This window comes from Staurois parvus, unplaced genomic scaffold (genome assembly GCF_062004578.1).
Source record: "Staurois parvus isolate SC_StPar_1 unplaced genomic scaffold, SC_StPar_1.0 ptg000142l, whole genome shotgun sequence".
NCBI lineage: Eukaryota > Metazoa > Chordata > Amphibia > Anura > Ranidae > Staurois > Staurois parvus.
In genome coordinates, this window is record NW_028317938.1 from 2,406,216 (window position 1) to 2,420,157 (window position 13,942).

At 48.5% G+C, this 13,942-nt stretch overlaps 1 protein-coding gene across 2 annotated transcripts in view; it reads right to left on the minus strand.

The window, feature by feature from the left end:
• Positions 1–13,942, minus strand: part of ITPR3 (inositol 1,4,5-trisphosphate receptor type 3) — a 465,627-nt gene that overhangs the window by 177,544 nt on the left and 274,141 nt on the right. For both annotated transcript variants that reach the window (XM_089673590.1, XM_089673591.1), the window contains exon 30: positions 6,359–6,559. In XM_089673590.1, coding sequence (XP_089529716.1) covers positions 6,359–6,559 — 201 coding nt within the window. The remainder of the gene's footprint in view (positions 1–6,358; positions 6,560–13,942) is intronic.

The following is a 13,942-nucleotide window of genomic DNA, read 5'->3' on the forward strand; positions in this document are numbered from 1 at the left end:
TCACTGGAAACTTGGCAGCTGTGCCCATGGCCAGAGTGGCGTCCCTATGTTCAAAGGACCCGAGGTTCTGAACCTGTCACTGCTGGAGTCTCGCCATCTCCAGCTTGTGCCGACGGTCAGCTTCCCTCTGCGCCTGGTGTTCCTCTCTGTCAGCCGCTGCTTTGCATTCCACAGCCTCTCTGTCAGCTGCTGCTTGGCGTTCTGCAGCCTCTCTGTCAGCCGCTCTCTCAGCCTGGAGGTCAAGGAGCTGCAAGTATGCCATAGGATCTGTCTCCACGATGCATTTCAGGGCTTCCTGCATCTGAGGAGAGTATCTGCTGGTTACAGGCACTCCGGTGCTGACCCGCTCAGGCGGTGGTGTGACGATACCATTCAGTGATCCTCCAGTGTCAGTCTCTGTATGCCCATCCTGCGAGGCCATCTCTGAGCCACCGGGAACGTAGGTAGTGGGAACCCTGTCATGGTCAAGTTCCCCCGAGTTTTGATCTGCTTGGCTATCATGCTCCTGTAGATCCCGAATCAAATCATCACGGATTTTGCGACTGACGTCCATTCCCCTTGAGGCACATTCCGCACTCAAATCACTATTGCTCATTTTCTTGTATTCTGCATCACCAGGCATAATTACAAGCAAAGATAGAATAGGAAGCAGAAAAAGGAAGGAGCTGTTGCTATATGTCTGTCTCTCTCTCTCTCTCTATATATATGTTTTTATATATATATATATATATGTATATAAATAAATAAAATATGCACCGCTTGTTTCTAAGGACTGTTTCCACAAAGGTTACAATCCTTCAGAGCAGAGCTAATTTTTAACACTGCACTCTTAATGCAACTATCCCACGTACGCTGCCAACCAATATGTGATGATCCCACGATCGCTGCCACCAATATGTGGCGATCCCAGGATCGCTGTCACCAGTATGTGATGAAGGCGGCTTCAGACCCTTGACCTTCTCACCAAACTCGTGACCGAAGGACTGGCCAATCTAACACCGCGATGTCACGTGCGTAACAATGCCACACCCAGCTGCACCCTGCACAACAATTTTCCAGCTAATTGGACCACAATCTATGTGCCGGCAGACTAAATGCGATTGTTACTGGGTCAGGTTAATTACGCAATTAACCCTTCACACTGCCACCACCTCCTTTTTGTACAAAGAAAGAGGAAACTCTGCGATATCAGCTATACCACTATAATGGTTGAGATAATTGTCTGTATAACACGGTCACCGCAGGCCGGTTATACAGAGGGTTAAATAAACACAGTAGTGCTCGCTCTTTTAGAGTCAGGAATTCATAAATTGCAATAAAGAGCTATAGAAACAATTCAACACTTTCAGAAAGAAAGATTTATTACTAAAAGGTCAAACGGGTGCAATAAAAATATTTACAGAAAAAAGATGTAACCAATATATATATAAATATACAGAGAACAACAGCACAGCAAAGAGATAACAGAGAGAAGTTACAGGGTTAAAGTACTTGCAAAAGTCCTGGGTTAGCAGATCAAGTTTCAGAGCAAAAGGGTACGGGTCTCCCCAGGTGGTACTGATGTTAAATGGGAGAATTCTTCAACTTCTCTTTCTTCGCCTCCTCTTGGCCAATCTGATGATATGCCTGGTTTTTATGTAAGTTTCTCATACTCCAAGATATGAGACATAGGGGAAAAATGGATTTTAAAAGTGTTTATCTGGTTCCTGCATCCTTGGAATGCCTTGAACTCCTGGGAAGGCTTGGGTTATCTTTTACAAGGTGTGATATTGCACAGCTCTCTCAGACAACCAGGCACTTTGCTCAGAGAGGTGTATAGCTCTGGGCTCCCTGCTGGGCTCTGGCCTGTGACACTTTCAACACACATGTGTCCCTGTGGATTAACGGAGAGGGAGGGGGAGAACATGGAGAATTCTTGACAAAATGGAGGGTTGTGTCAGTCTCTGGGTGTATGATTGCAACACTTGGCTAATAAGGCCGGGCCTATTTATTTAGGGGTGGGGGGGGGGTGCAGGATTGTTTGGTATGGTATGTTCAGGGTTTCACAGGCTAGGAGTTTGATTGCTTCCCCCACCTATAGAAGAAGTTTAGGTGCTATTGCTTGCTTGTGTGGTGGCCTTTGTGCTGTCAGTCAGCAGTCCCTGTGGGGTTAGCACCACACACCCACACACATATTTGGAAGAGAAACAGCAGTACACTGATCATTCCCTTGATTGTCTGTGCAAGAGGACATGTCTGCACCAGTCAGACTACTGGATTACAAGCAGGCTATGGTTACATGTAGAATACACAGAAGAAAACTGACCATGCTGGGATGGACGTGCTTCCATGCCTAACGTAGCCAGTCTGAAATAGGAAAGCAGGGAGACTGGTATTTCAGGTAAAGGCAGCAATGCAAAAGATCATTCTTTATTACAAGTACATGGTAAAACCGGCACATATCAGGAATATGAAATGTTGGGTGCAACATACACTTTAATTCTGCTTAAATTGTAAAAGAAAATTCAGCTCTCTTAGTCAACATTAACTATTTTAATGTGTATGCTGCTAGCATTAGTAAATAGATAGGAAAGTATATTATATTTACCGTATTTTCCGGCTTATAAGACGACTTTTTACCCCTTGAAAATCTTCCCAAAAGTCGGGGGTCGTCTTATACGCCGGTAACGGCATGCTGACACTTTTTAGGGGGGCGGCGCGGTGCCGCCGCCGCCCCCCCCTTCCAACAGAAGGGAAACTAAGTACATGGGTGGGCAGGGGCTGCTGTCTCTTACCTGGCTCCGGATCCCACGACGATCCGGTCCAGGAAGCGCGGCTGCTCCTTCCTTCGGTTCATCCACTGGATGTTCGCGCGGCTGCTCGGCTCCGCCTCCTCACCGGTGATTGGCCGCCAGAATTGTAGCTCAGGAAAGGCACACAGGTTGCCAATCACCGGCGAGGAGGCGGAGCTGAGCGGCCCCACGAAAATCGAGTGGAGATGCAGGTAAGTGTGCCGTGCTTAGGTGCTGCTGCAACCACATATGCTGGCTGCAGCAGCACCATACTGGAACAGGAGTCAGCAAGTGTCAGTGGGAGGAATAGTGCCCCATCGTTGGTGTCACTGATACCAATGATGGGGCATTATTCCTCCCACTGACACCAACGATGGGACACCTTTCCTCACCCCCACTGACACCAACGATGGGGCACTATTCCTCCACCCCCCACTGACACCAACGATTGGGCACTATTCCTCCCCCCCCCACTGACACCAATGATGGGGCACTATTCCACCCCCCACTGACACCAATGATGGGGCACTATTCCACCCCCCACTGACACCAATGATGGGGCACTATTCCTCCCACTGACACCAATGATGGGGCACTATTCCACCCCCCACTGACACCAATGATGGGATACTATTCCTCCCCCCCCACTGACACCAACGATGGGGCACTATTCCTCCCCCCCCCCACTGACACCAATGATGGGATACTATTCCTCCCACTGATACCAATGATGGGGCACTATTCCTCCCACTGACACCAATGATGGGGCACTATTCCTCCCACTGACACCAATGATGGGGCACTATTCCTCCCACTGATACCAATGATGGGGCACTATTCCTCCCACTGATACCAATGATGGGGCACTATTCCTCCCACTGATACCAATGATGGGGCACTATTCCTCCCACTGACACCAATGATGGGGCACTATTCCTCCCACTAATACCAATGATGGGGCACTATTCCTCCCACTGACACCAATGATGGGGCACTATTCCTCCCACTAATACCAATGATGGGGCACTATTCCACCCCCCACTGACACCAATGATGGGATACTATTCCCCCCCCCCCACTGACACCAACGATGGGGCACTATTCCCCCCCCCCCCCCACACTGACACCAATGATGGGATACTATTCCTCCCACTGATACCAATGATGGGGCACTATTCCTCCCACTGACACCAATGATGGGGCACTATTCCTCCCACTAATACCAATGATGGGGCACTATTCCTCCCACTGACACCAATGATGGGGCACGATTTTTTCCACTGCTGTGCACTGGAAGAGGGGTAGTCTTATACGGCGAGTATAGCCCAAACACTACATTTTAAACAGGAAAGGTAGGGGGTCATCTTATACGCCCAGTCGTCTTATACGCCGGAAAATACGGTACTTGTTTTAAACATTCTTCAGTTACAGTAATTCCTGGTTTCTGGACTAGGCCAAAATGATGCCATACATCCCACAAGTCTTCATTGGCATTTTTTTTTCTTTCATCTGGGGAAGGGGAGGGGGGCTTTCTCAGCTAAGCACACCCTCTTGCCTACATGCCTGAGCTAAGGGCAGATGTATTCCAAGAGACCATCTGCCATTACTCAAGATAGCCACAGCTAGAATTGCTATAAGGATGTTTTTCAAAATGGTTTTTACAACAAAATAAAGCATGGAGACATAAATGGATGGGTTAGTTTGCTTTGCAATTTAAATATTAGTTAAATAGCATTTTCAGTTTGTGGTGCTCAGATACAGTTTAGTTCCACTTTCAGCATTTAAAATAGGGTTGCACCCCTGACACTGGCATCACAGAGGTTTTCTAAACAGTAAACATAACAAACATTGTTTCTTTCAGACTGGCTCTTTCACAAACTGAAGCTGTATAGGGCCTCCTATGAAAAGGGAAGGAAAGGTGGGAAAGCAAAGGGGAATTAATAACTTCTCAGTATGTGTAAATTTGAACTTAAGTTATTCCCTACCCAAGAAAAAAGTAATACATTGCAGCTTACCAGTCCTTAAATGTTTCCTTTTTTTCAGGCTAAGAACAGTTTTTGCAAGTACAAAAATGTCCACTGCCCCAGTCTATAACTGGCCTTCACAGCAAGGTGCACATGGAAGGGCGACACATGTCAAACAATAAAAGAGAAAAATTCCCAGCTCAACTTACCAACCAGCTTGCAAACAAACCAAATTAGCCTGTCTAACAGTATGCGTTAAAAACAGGGGTTTAGTTAGCACACATACTGTTAGACAGGCTAATTTGGTTTGTTTGCAAGCTGGTTGATAAGTTGAGCTGGGAATTTTTCTCTTTTATTGTTTGACATGCGTCGCCCTTCCATATGCTCCTTGCTGTGACTTGTTGGTGAGGGGGCGCACTGGACACCTTGGCTGCCATTGTGCTATTTGCTGGGTGTCCAGTGTGCCCCTGTACCTTTAAGGAAGGGAGGTCTCCCTCAGGTTCACCTGCCCTCAGTCTATCCATTAAATATATGTGCCTCTACTATGCGGGTTCTCAAAATTTGTAGAGTTAGGAACTGCAGAATATTGGAGTGCCATGAAGAGGCTCTGCAGCTTACGCATGTATTTGCAAATGTTTGCAAACTAAACCCGGTTTTATTGTTGGACATTTTCTGCAAGTACAGGAAAATATCTGATGATCTTGCTAGAAACCTTAAGCCCTTGTAATTTTTGTATACTGAACTGAAATTTCAAACAATTAGCTATTTTTTGTTAACCACAAAACTTTTCCCACCTTGTTATATAGATGAGATGATGGGGAGTTGTTTGTAGTCTAACAGTTATGGATACAGTATGGTTAGCAAGCATTGTCACTCTAGGGCAAGAAGCAGAGAAGTGAAGAGTCACTGGAAACAATCACCAGGTGAAAACAGAGGGAAAAACTAGGCCAAAAAAACAAATGCAGAAATAACATCTAGGAATTGGCAAGCTGCAATATATTGAATTTTTGATTTAGGTATGTTTAAAGTTAATCATGTCTATAAATTACAAGCTTTTTCAACAGACCAGAGACATAAACATCTGAAGAAAAACCTAGCGTGCCACCTGTTAACTGGAAATATAAATATGACCTTTTTACATTTTACATTTGGTGGTATTCTGTAGAACACTGTGTAACTCCATTACCAATACTAGGTCTATATAAACCAGACATACACCCCTACCTGCTCAGCTTGAGGAAAACAGTAGAAGTATGTCAAACAACATTTACTAGCTCATTTTAAAATGTCTGACATATGAAGACAAGCTGTACACTGGCAAGCAGAAATAACTGATGGAACGCTGAAGTGAAAAGTTGCATGATGGCATCTACTAGTCAAGCAAGTTTTCTTTACAACTAGTGTACACCTTTTTGCCATGTCTACAATTAAAAACAAAAACATAAAAGCCCCTTTAGCTTCATAGCTTTGAGACATTCCAAAGCCATAAACAACCTTTGGCATAATATCACATTTCTACCACTTTGTTTCATTTATCTTTTCTGTTTTACTGGATTTGTTTCACTATAGAAAATGTGCTTCCATAAACAATATTCACTTGCTATGATAAGGATTAACATTTACCTCTGTCATGATCATGTCCTGGCACTTTTTGATGTATTTTCCCTCAGCTTTGATGATGGTGTGCAGAAAGTCCAAGTACTGGACATGCCGTCCGTGGGTGGCCAAGCAATGGATGAAGTGTTGAAGGACAGTTTCATGTATCTCTGTACACAGCTGGTAGTTATTGAGGAAGATGTGTTGCATGGTCTCAGCCTCCAGTAGCTGGGGAAACAAACACAGGAACACAAGGTCCTTCATAAGCCTGACTCATCTCATCACAAACACAAAATAAAACAAAAGAGCTAATGAAAATCTACAACCGACTGATGCACTGCATCATATATGAAAGAGACTACCTTCTTGTCATCAATGAGGACACTGAACTGTATCACATAAAAAATAAATAAAAAATTGTTGGTAAGTTGTTGGTACTGTGTGTAATATTCAAATCAATATAATTACAGTATATTCCACAGTTTCTAGTATCACTCTGTACCTCTACCCTAGCATTTATTTATTTATGTCACAGTTCACCTGCACGCCACGCCCACAGTGACTAGCTAACCGAGGCAAGCACATGCGGCCGTGACTTGGGGTAAGAGGGAATAAGGGGGACTTAACTTACTTATATATAAAACCAGGCGTGATACACTTTAACAGCCTGCACTACCTCTTGGCCACCACCGGAGGAAGACTCCACTCCAATCCAGCTGGCTGACTACACATGGGCAGATACAAATCTTACATACAATCTGGTGCACTAATTAGGGTTGAGGAGCAGCCTAGCAATCACTCACCCTTCTAGGATTCATCCAGCTATCCTACAGCTGGGCCTCGTTAGGAGGAAGTGGGTGTGGCTGCTGCACAGACAGCTTGTGAAGCAGAGAGTGAGGCTCTGCAGCTTTCTAGGCCTAAAACCAAGCCTGGGGCTAGATTTATTGTTTAAGCCCTTGGCTGGATGGCCAAGCCCGGCCATGACCCGGGTGGGGGACCCCCCCCCCCCCAGGGCAGAGTACCAGTCCTAGTGCTATCGAGGACTTGGGAAATGTGCCAAAAAGGGGGAGTCGTACACCTCTTATCGTGGGAGAGTGTCAGCTCATGTTGCCCGTATCGGGAGGGAGGAAGAGAGACTGGCAAAGTTGAAGCTGAAGCTACGGAAGATGAAGGCCAGTTATGACCATGTGTGGAGCAACAAGCGACAGGCAATGAGACCCGAGCTAGACTCGCTGGAGCTTGTTGTCCGCCAGCAGAGCTCCCTTGTCACGTCGCTGAAGCAGGCAAGCGGGATCCTCTGCGAAAAATATGTGAATGAGGACCGCTTCAGGCTTGCTCGTGAGCGGTCATTAGCTGCGGCCAGGGGGCAGCCTGGAGGAGTGACCTCGTCCGGGGATCAATCGGATCCCCCTGGTGTGTCATCCCCTGCAGTGGAGTGTGCCCCAGAGTGTTCCGGGGGGAGGAGACCAGTGAGTGTGGAGGAGTCGCAGGGATCCATCCCTGCTCATCAGCAGCAGCAGGAGAAACAGCCAGAGTGGGGGACCCAGGAGGATCCCAATGAAGTGCCGTCCGGCTTACAATTCATTTTCGGAAATGGAGTCCCCGCTCAGTGGAAGGCAGTTTGTGTTCACTTCTGAGGAGTCTGGAGAGGATGAGGATACCTGCCCAAAGCCTGCCAAGCTGATTCCCAAGGACAAAGCGATGTTTGTGCGGCTGGAGCGGATCCCCAGCTCAATGATCCCTAAAGACTAGGTGATGGAAGTAGCGGCAAAGCCGGCAGGAGAGCCGCATGCAGGGACTGTGAGTAATGGACCTGATCAGTGTGCGGTGCCGGCGGGGGAAGATGCCAGCATGCCTGTAAGTGCAGCCAGCCTGCTGGTTAATGCAGGAGTCGGCTTGCCGGTAATTGCAGATGTCAGCCTGCCGGTTGGTGCAGGGGCCGGCTTGCTTGTGAGTGCGGACGTTAGCCTGCCGGTCAGTGCAGGTGTCAGCTTACTGGTGAATGCAGGTGTTAGCTTGATGGGGTGTGTAGGGGATGGTTTGCCAGTGTGTGCAGATGTCAGCCTACCAGCTAATGCAAATGTCAGCCCGCTGGCTAATACTGATGGTAGCCTGCCGGTTAATGCAAATGTCAGCCCGCTGGTTAATACTGATGGTAGCCTGCCAGTTAATGCAAATGTCAGTCTACTGAGTCCAGTGGATGTGGTGAGCCCCCCTCCTGTGGGTGGCAGGGTGCTTAGTTTCTCTGCTGCAGTGAGAGGGGGAAGGAGTGTGGCAATGTCATCTGAGAGGAGTGGTGGAGGTATGGGTGTACAAAGGAGGAATGTGGTCCAACTGAGATGGGAAGGAAGGGGTTCCCCCCCTATAAGAAGGGAAGTGGTTGACCGCTTAATGGAAATGGGGTTTAGAGCACAGGAAATTTTTGCTTTTATAGCCCCGGCGGGCACAGGGGAGTATGATATATCCTTTCAGAGGGCAGAAAGTTTAGATGTGTTTTTGATCCGTTATGAGAAGGATTGTAAGGGGACCCCAAGGTGGGAGGGGCTAGTCCCAAAAGTTAACTCAAGGCAGTCATTGGTGAAGAGTGTTACAATTCTGGTGCGAAACGAATCGATCCCACCAGCGGATATAACCGTTTGGCTGGGGAGGTATGGTGATGTGCTAGCTCCATTGAGGAAAATGTTGGATGACAGGGGGATTTGGACAGGAGGGTGGACAGCAACAATGAGACTGCACACGGAAGGTGATAGAATTAAGCACCTACCTACTTCAGCCTTCATTGGCAAGGATCGTTTAGTTATATTCTATGTGGGGCAGCCAAAGGTATGCCACAGATGTGGCATTAAGGGGCACTTCGCAGCAACCTGTGAAGTGCTTAAATGCTCACTATGCCAGGGTGTTAGGCATACGGCCCGTGAATGTAACTTAATTAGGTGCAATTTATGTCAACAGCTGGGACATTCTTATAATCATTGTCCTGAGGCCCTTCATAATCTGCCAGGATTATTGGAGGAGCGATCGATAGGATGGAGGCTGAGGAGATGGAGGTGGTGCCATCTCCCCCTCCCCCTGGTAATCCTGCCACCTCAGGTGCTCCAGCACCAGAGGCACCCAATGTGACCCCTAATGTGCCTGTGCCTTCCCCCTCTGTGAAGTCCCCCCCTGACCCTTTGCCTCCCCATGTTTCTCCCCCAGTGTTGTCTACCCCTGCCCCCAGTGTTCCTGTCCCCCCTGCCCGAAGAAATCGGGGTGTGAGGGCCAAGAAGGCATCTGCAGCACCTTCTGTGGTACCGCCCCCAGTTCTGCTCCCGTTACATCGCCAAGATCCTGTAGGGGATGGGGTGGCTTCTGGTGGTGTTGGGAAAGGGAAGCTTTCAGTTCCTGCCCCTGAGGATAGTGGATCAGGAGGGAAAAAAGAGGGTAAGGGGGAAGGGTGGTCGGTAGTGAGGAGTGGGAAGAGCAGGGTAGTGTTATCTCCTGCATCCTCAATTTCTTCTTTTGAGGTGGAGGAGGTTTTTTCCAAAAATCGTTTTGATATTCTTTCAGGGGAGGAAGGAGACTCTGTGGGAACCCTCTCTCCCATGGATAAAGGGGAGGCTGGAGGGTCTCTTAAAAAGAGTTGGGTCCCCTGCAAAGCAGAGGAAAACAAAGGTTAAGAAACGACCATCTCAATTACCTTGATGGCAGTTCCCGCTCCGATAAAGGTGGCAACCATTAATGTTGCCAGCATAAAGTCTGTAGGTGCTAGGAGTGTGGCCTTATTTTTGCTCAGCAGTATTTGTGCTGATGTTTTGTTTTTGCAAGAGACCCGGCTCAGCAGTCTGGCTGATGTCCATCTGACGAAGAGGGAGTGGAGGTGTGGACCTTCCTTCTGGTCTCTTGCGGCCGAGCCTTACAGCGGAGTTGCCGTGCTTTTTACCGGCATGGTAACGTGTCGGCGGTCATTCAGGTGGAGATTGGAAGATGTATGGTCTTGGACGTCCTTGTGAAGGGGCAAGAGCTAAGGCTCATTAACATCTACGGTCCCCAGTCTATATGGGGTAGGAAATGCCTCTTTACAAAGATTAAGCCTTTCCTTTTTACATCCCGGCAAGTTGTCTTTGGAGGAGACTTTAATACTGTCACTAGGCTTAAGGACAGGAAGGGCTCCATTGGCAGGCTGGAGTATGACAGCGTTTTTTTAAATGCGATAGTCAGGGAAGCAGGTCTGGAAGATGCCTTAATTAAGCACAGCCCTGACAGCACGGGATTCACTTTTAGGCGAGGTAGAAGTGAGAGTAGAATAGGTTTTTTTTAAAGGGGGACTCCGCCTTCTCGGTGTGTCAGGCGGTGGAGTTTTCCGACCACCTTTTGCTGACTGTGTCTTTGAATGTTTCAGATACGCCACTGAAGGGGAGGGGTGTCTGGAGATTGAATTCAACTCTGCTGGACGATGAGGATGTGAGACGATCCTTTTGAGGATTTTTTTCAAGCTCAGGAGACCATCCTGGATTTCTGCAGCAGTAAGTCGGAGTGGTGGGAGCTTACCAAAGTGCGGATTGGCAGGTTTTTCAAGGCCCTAGGTAAAAAAAAACAATTTGATAGGTATGTTGCCTACCAACAGCTGCGGAGGAGGCTCGATCGCCTTGTCTCTGATGGTGGAGATTCTGGGGCAATCTCGGAGGTTAAGCTTCTCCTAAGGAAGTATCAGTATGACCGGCATGCCTTCTTGGTTCTGGAGAGGGATTATGGGAAGTACCATTCGCCTGACCCTTACCAGAACTGCAAGCAAGGTATAGCGATTAAGACGGTCACCGGTCTGAGAGATGGTACGGGATCTCTGACGAAATCCAGGTCAGGGATCTTGGAGGTCTCAAGGGCATTCTTTGAAGATCTCCTGGGGGAGAAGCACCTCGACTAGGCAAGGATGTCGAGCTTTTTGGAGTCTACGCCAGGTCTGGAAAATAACATTCCGCCCACAAGTTTGACAAGCGAGATCACAGTTGAAGAGGTTGTCAAAGCCATAGATAGTCTGGCCATTAAAAAGACGCCTGGGCCAGATGGCTTGACAGCAGAATTCTTTAAGGCTTTTAAGTCCAGCTTGGCACCTCGCCTTGTGGAGGTCTTTAATAGCTGTCTGGATGAGGGTTCACTCCCTCCCTCCATGAGGAAATCGGCTGTGATCTTGTTGTCAAAAGGTAAGGACTCTTCGATGATTGAGAATTGGCGCCCCATCAGCCTTCTTAATGTCGATAGGAAGATTCTGGCCAAGATCCTTTTCTGGCGCTTGTCGTCAGTGGCAGACGGGTTACTTTCGCAACGTCAGCACTGCTCAGTTCAGGGCAGAATTACATTCACAGCGGTGTTAGCTGTTGGGGAGGTTCTGGAGCGATGCAGGGCTGATGGCAGTGGAAAGTATTTGCTGGCGCTGGATCAGGCCAAGGCCTTTGATCGGGTAGATCATAAGTACCTCTGGCATCTCCTTGACCGGTATTGCCTGGAAGAGAGGTTTATTGGCTGGTTGAAAACATTGTACAGAGGGGCGGAGAGCTTCATGTTGATCAATGGTTGGGTTGGGCGATCCTTTGAGGTTGGCTCTGGGGTGCGCCAGGGGTGTCCGCTGAGTCCCTTGCTCTATGCCTTTGCCATTGACCCGTTTGTTAGGAGGCTAGATGGCGGGGCTTTGGGTGGGGTGCCGGTGGGTGCTACTGGTGAGCCGCCTTTGAGAGTCGTGGCCTATGCCGATGACGTGTCTGTTTTTATCTCTGGGACTGAAGAGGCACAGGAGGTGGTCTCGGAGATGGAACAGTATGCGGAGGCATCAGACTCCAAGATCAATCGTGAGAAAAGTGACGTTTTCTGGATGGGTAGGGAAGGTGAGAACTTCTCGCTTCTGGATACCTTCCCGGAGCCCCAGCCAAAGATCAAAGTGTTAGGCATCACTTTTGGCCCTGATGATTATGGTATATCGAATTGGGAATCCAGGTTGTCTGATGCCGAGGTTAAAGTGAGATGCTGGAAGGGGTGGCGGCTCTCCTTAAGGGAAAGGGTCGATCTGATCAAGGCCTACCTGATTCCAGTCTTTTTGTACGTCAGTTACGTTTGTCTCTTGCCAGAGTCTCTCTATACAAGGTCTACAGCTGTTTCTTCAAGCTATTAGGGGGGAACAGACTGAACCTAGTGAAGCGGAATGTGACCTACCTGTCCAGGCGGGAGGGTGGCCTAGGGATGGTCAACCCGATCGTTTTCTTCTCTGTTATGTTTGTAAAACATAATTTTGGTAATATACTGAAAGAGAAGCCGCCTGCATGGGTAGGTTTGTTTCGGGCTTGGTTTAGACCCTTTCTGAGCTGTTGGGAGAGTGGCAGGCCAGTGAGAAGCCTGAGAGTCAAGCACGGTGAGCTCCCGGCTTATGTTGCCCAGAGCTTGAAAATACTTAGGCGGTGGTGTGTGACGGCGGAGGAGGTCAGATCGCTTCCTGGGAAATTTCTCAGGGAGAGGGTCGTGGCCACTGCCTTTCATGCACTGCTGGCCTTGAAGGATTGCCCAGGCCATAGTGTGCGGGAGGGCTTAAGATTGATAAATATGGAAAGGATTCCCTTAAAGTTTAGGGACCAGGCCTATCTCACGTTCCATGGCAGGCTATATGTGAGAGGGAACTTGAAATGCCGTTCTCTGGACAACCGTGGTTGTCCAAGGACGGAGTGTGGGGGTGAAGTGGAGACTATGGACCACTTCTTGCTTCAGTGCCCTTTCAATATAGAGGTGTACAAAGAGGTGGGGAGGGCTCTAGACATCCCCTTCCTGCACTGCATGTCTTAAGCAGAGTGGGTATATGGGGCCTTCAAAACACAAGTGGATTTTGATTTTGACACTGTTTTTTTAGTTTGTCTAGTGGTCCGTTACTACACTTGGAACGCACGGTGTCAGGTTTCCATTCGACAGAAAATTCTTCCTGTCTCGGTGGTGGTGTATGACATCCTTGGTGAGGTTGGGAAAATTCGGGGTCTTGAGAGAGACAGGCAGCGGCGAAGTACCTGGATAGAGGCGTGGAGGAATATCCGGTCTGTAGCCACGGTCTGTTGAACTCTGGGTGAGGATTCTGTTCTTTGAAATGAAACTTGAGCTGAAGAGGTTTAAGCCCTCTTTTGATCGTTTTCAAAGCACAAAGAGGAAAAGTAGGAAGCCAGAGTTGGAGAGCATGGAGCGGGCGGTCCGTGTGCAGAGTGACCTTGTCTCCACGCTGAAAGCAGCGAGCGGCATACTAAGGGAGAAGTATGTTAATGAGGACCGGGAGAAAGCCTTGGCGGCAGCGAGAGGCCAGGCAGAGGAGACCCTTTCATCTGAGGAATCATCTGACCCTGCAACAGGAGCACCGGCTGGTATGGTCCAGCAGGCAGGAGTATCTACACCCAGGGATACGGTGAGCGAGGGATCGGAGTCCATCCCTCCCCAACAGCAAGAGGTGGAGAAAGTAGATTGGGCATCCCAGGTGGAGCAGAAAGAGGCAGGAGGAGTAATGGAGTTTGTGACTGAGCTCGAGTCTCCCCTGCATGGGAGGCAGTTTGCCTTATCATCCAAGGACACGGATGCAGAGGATGACAAGTGTCCAAGGCGCCTGCAGCAAAAGAG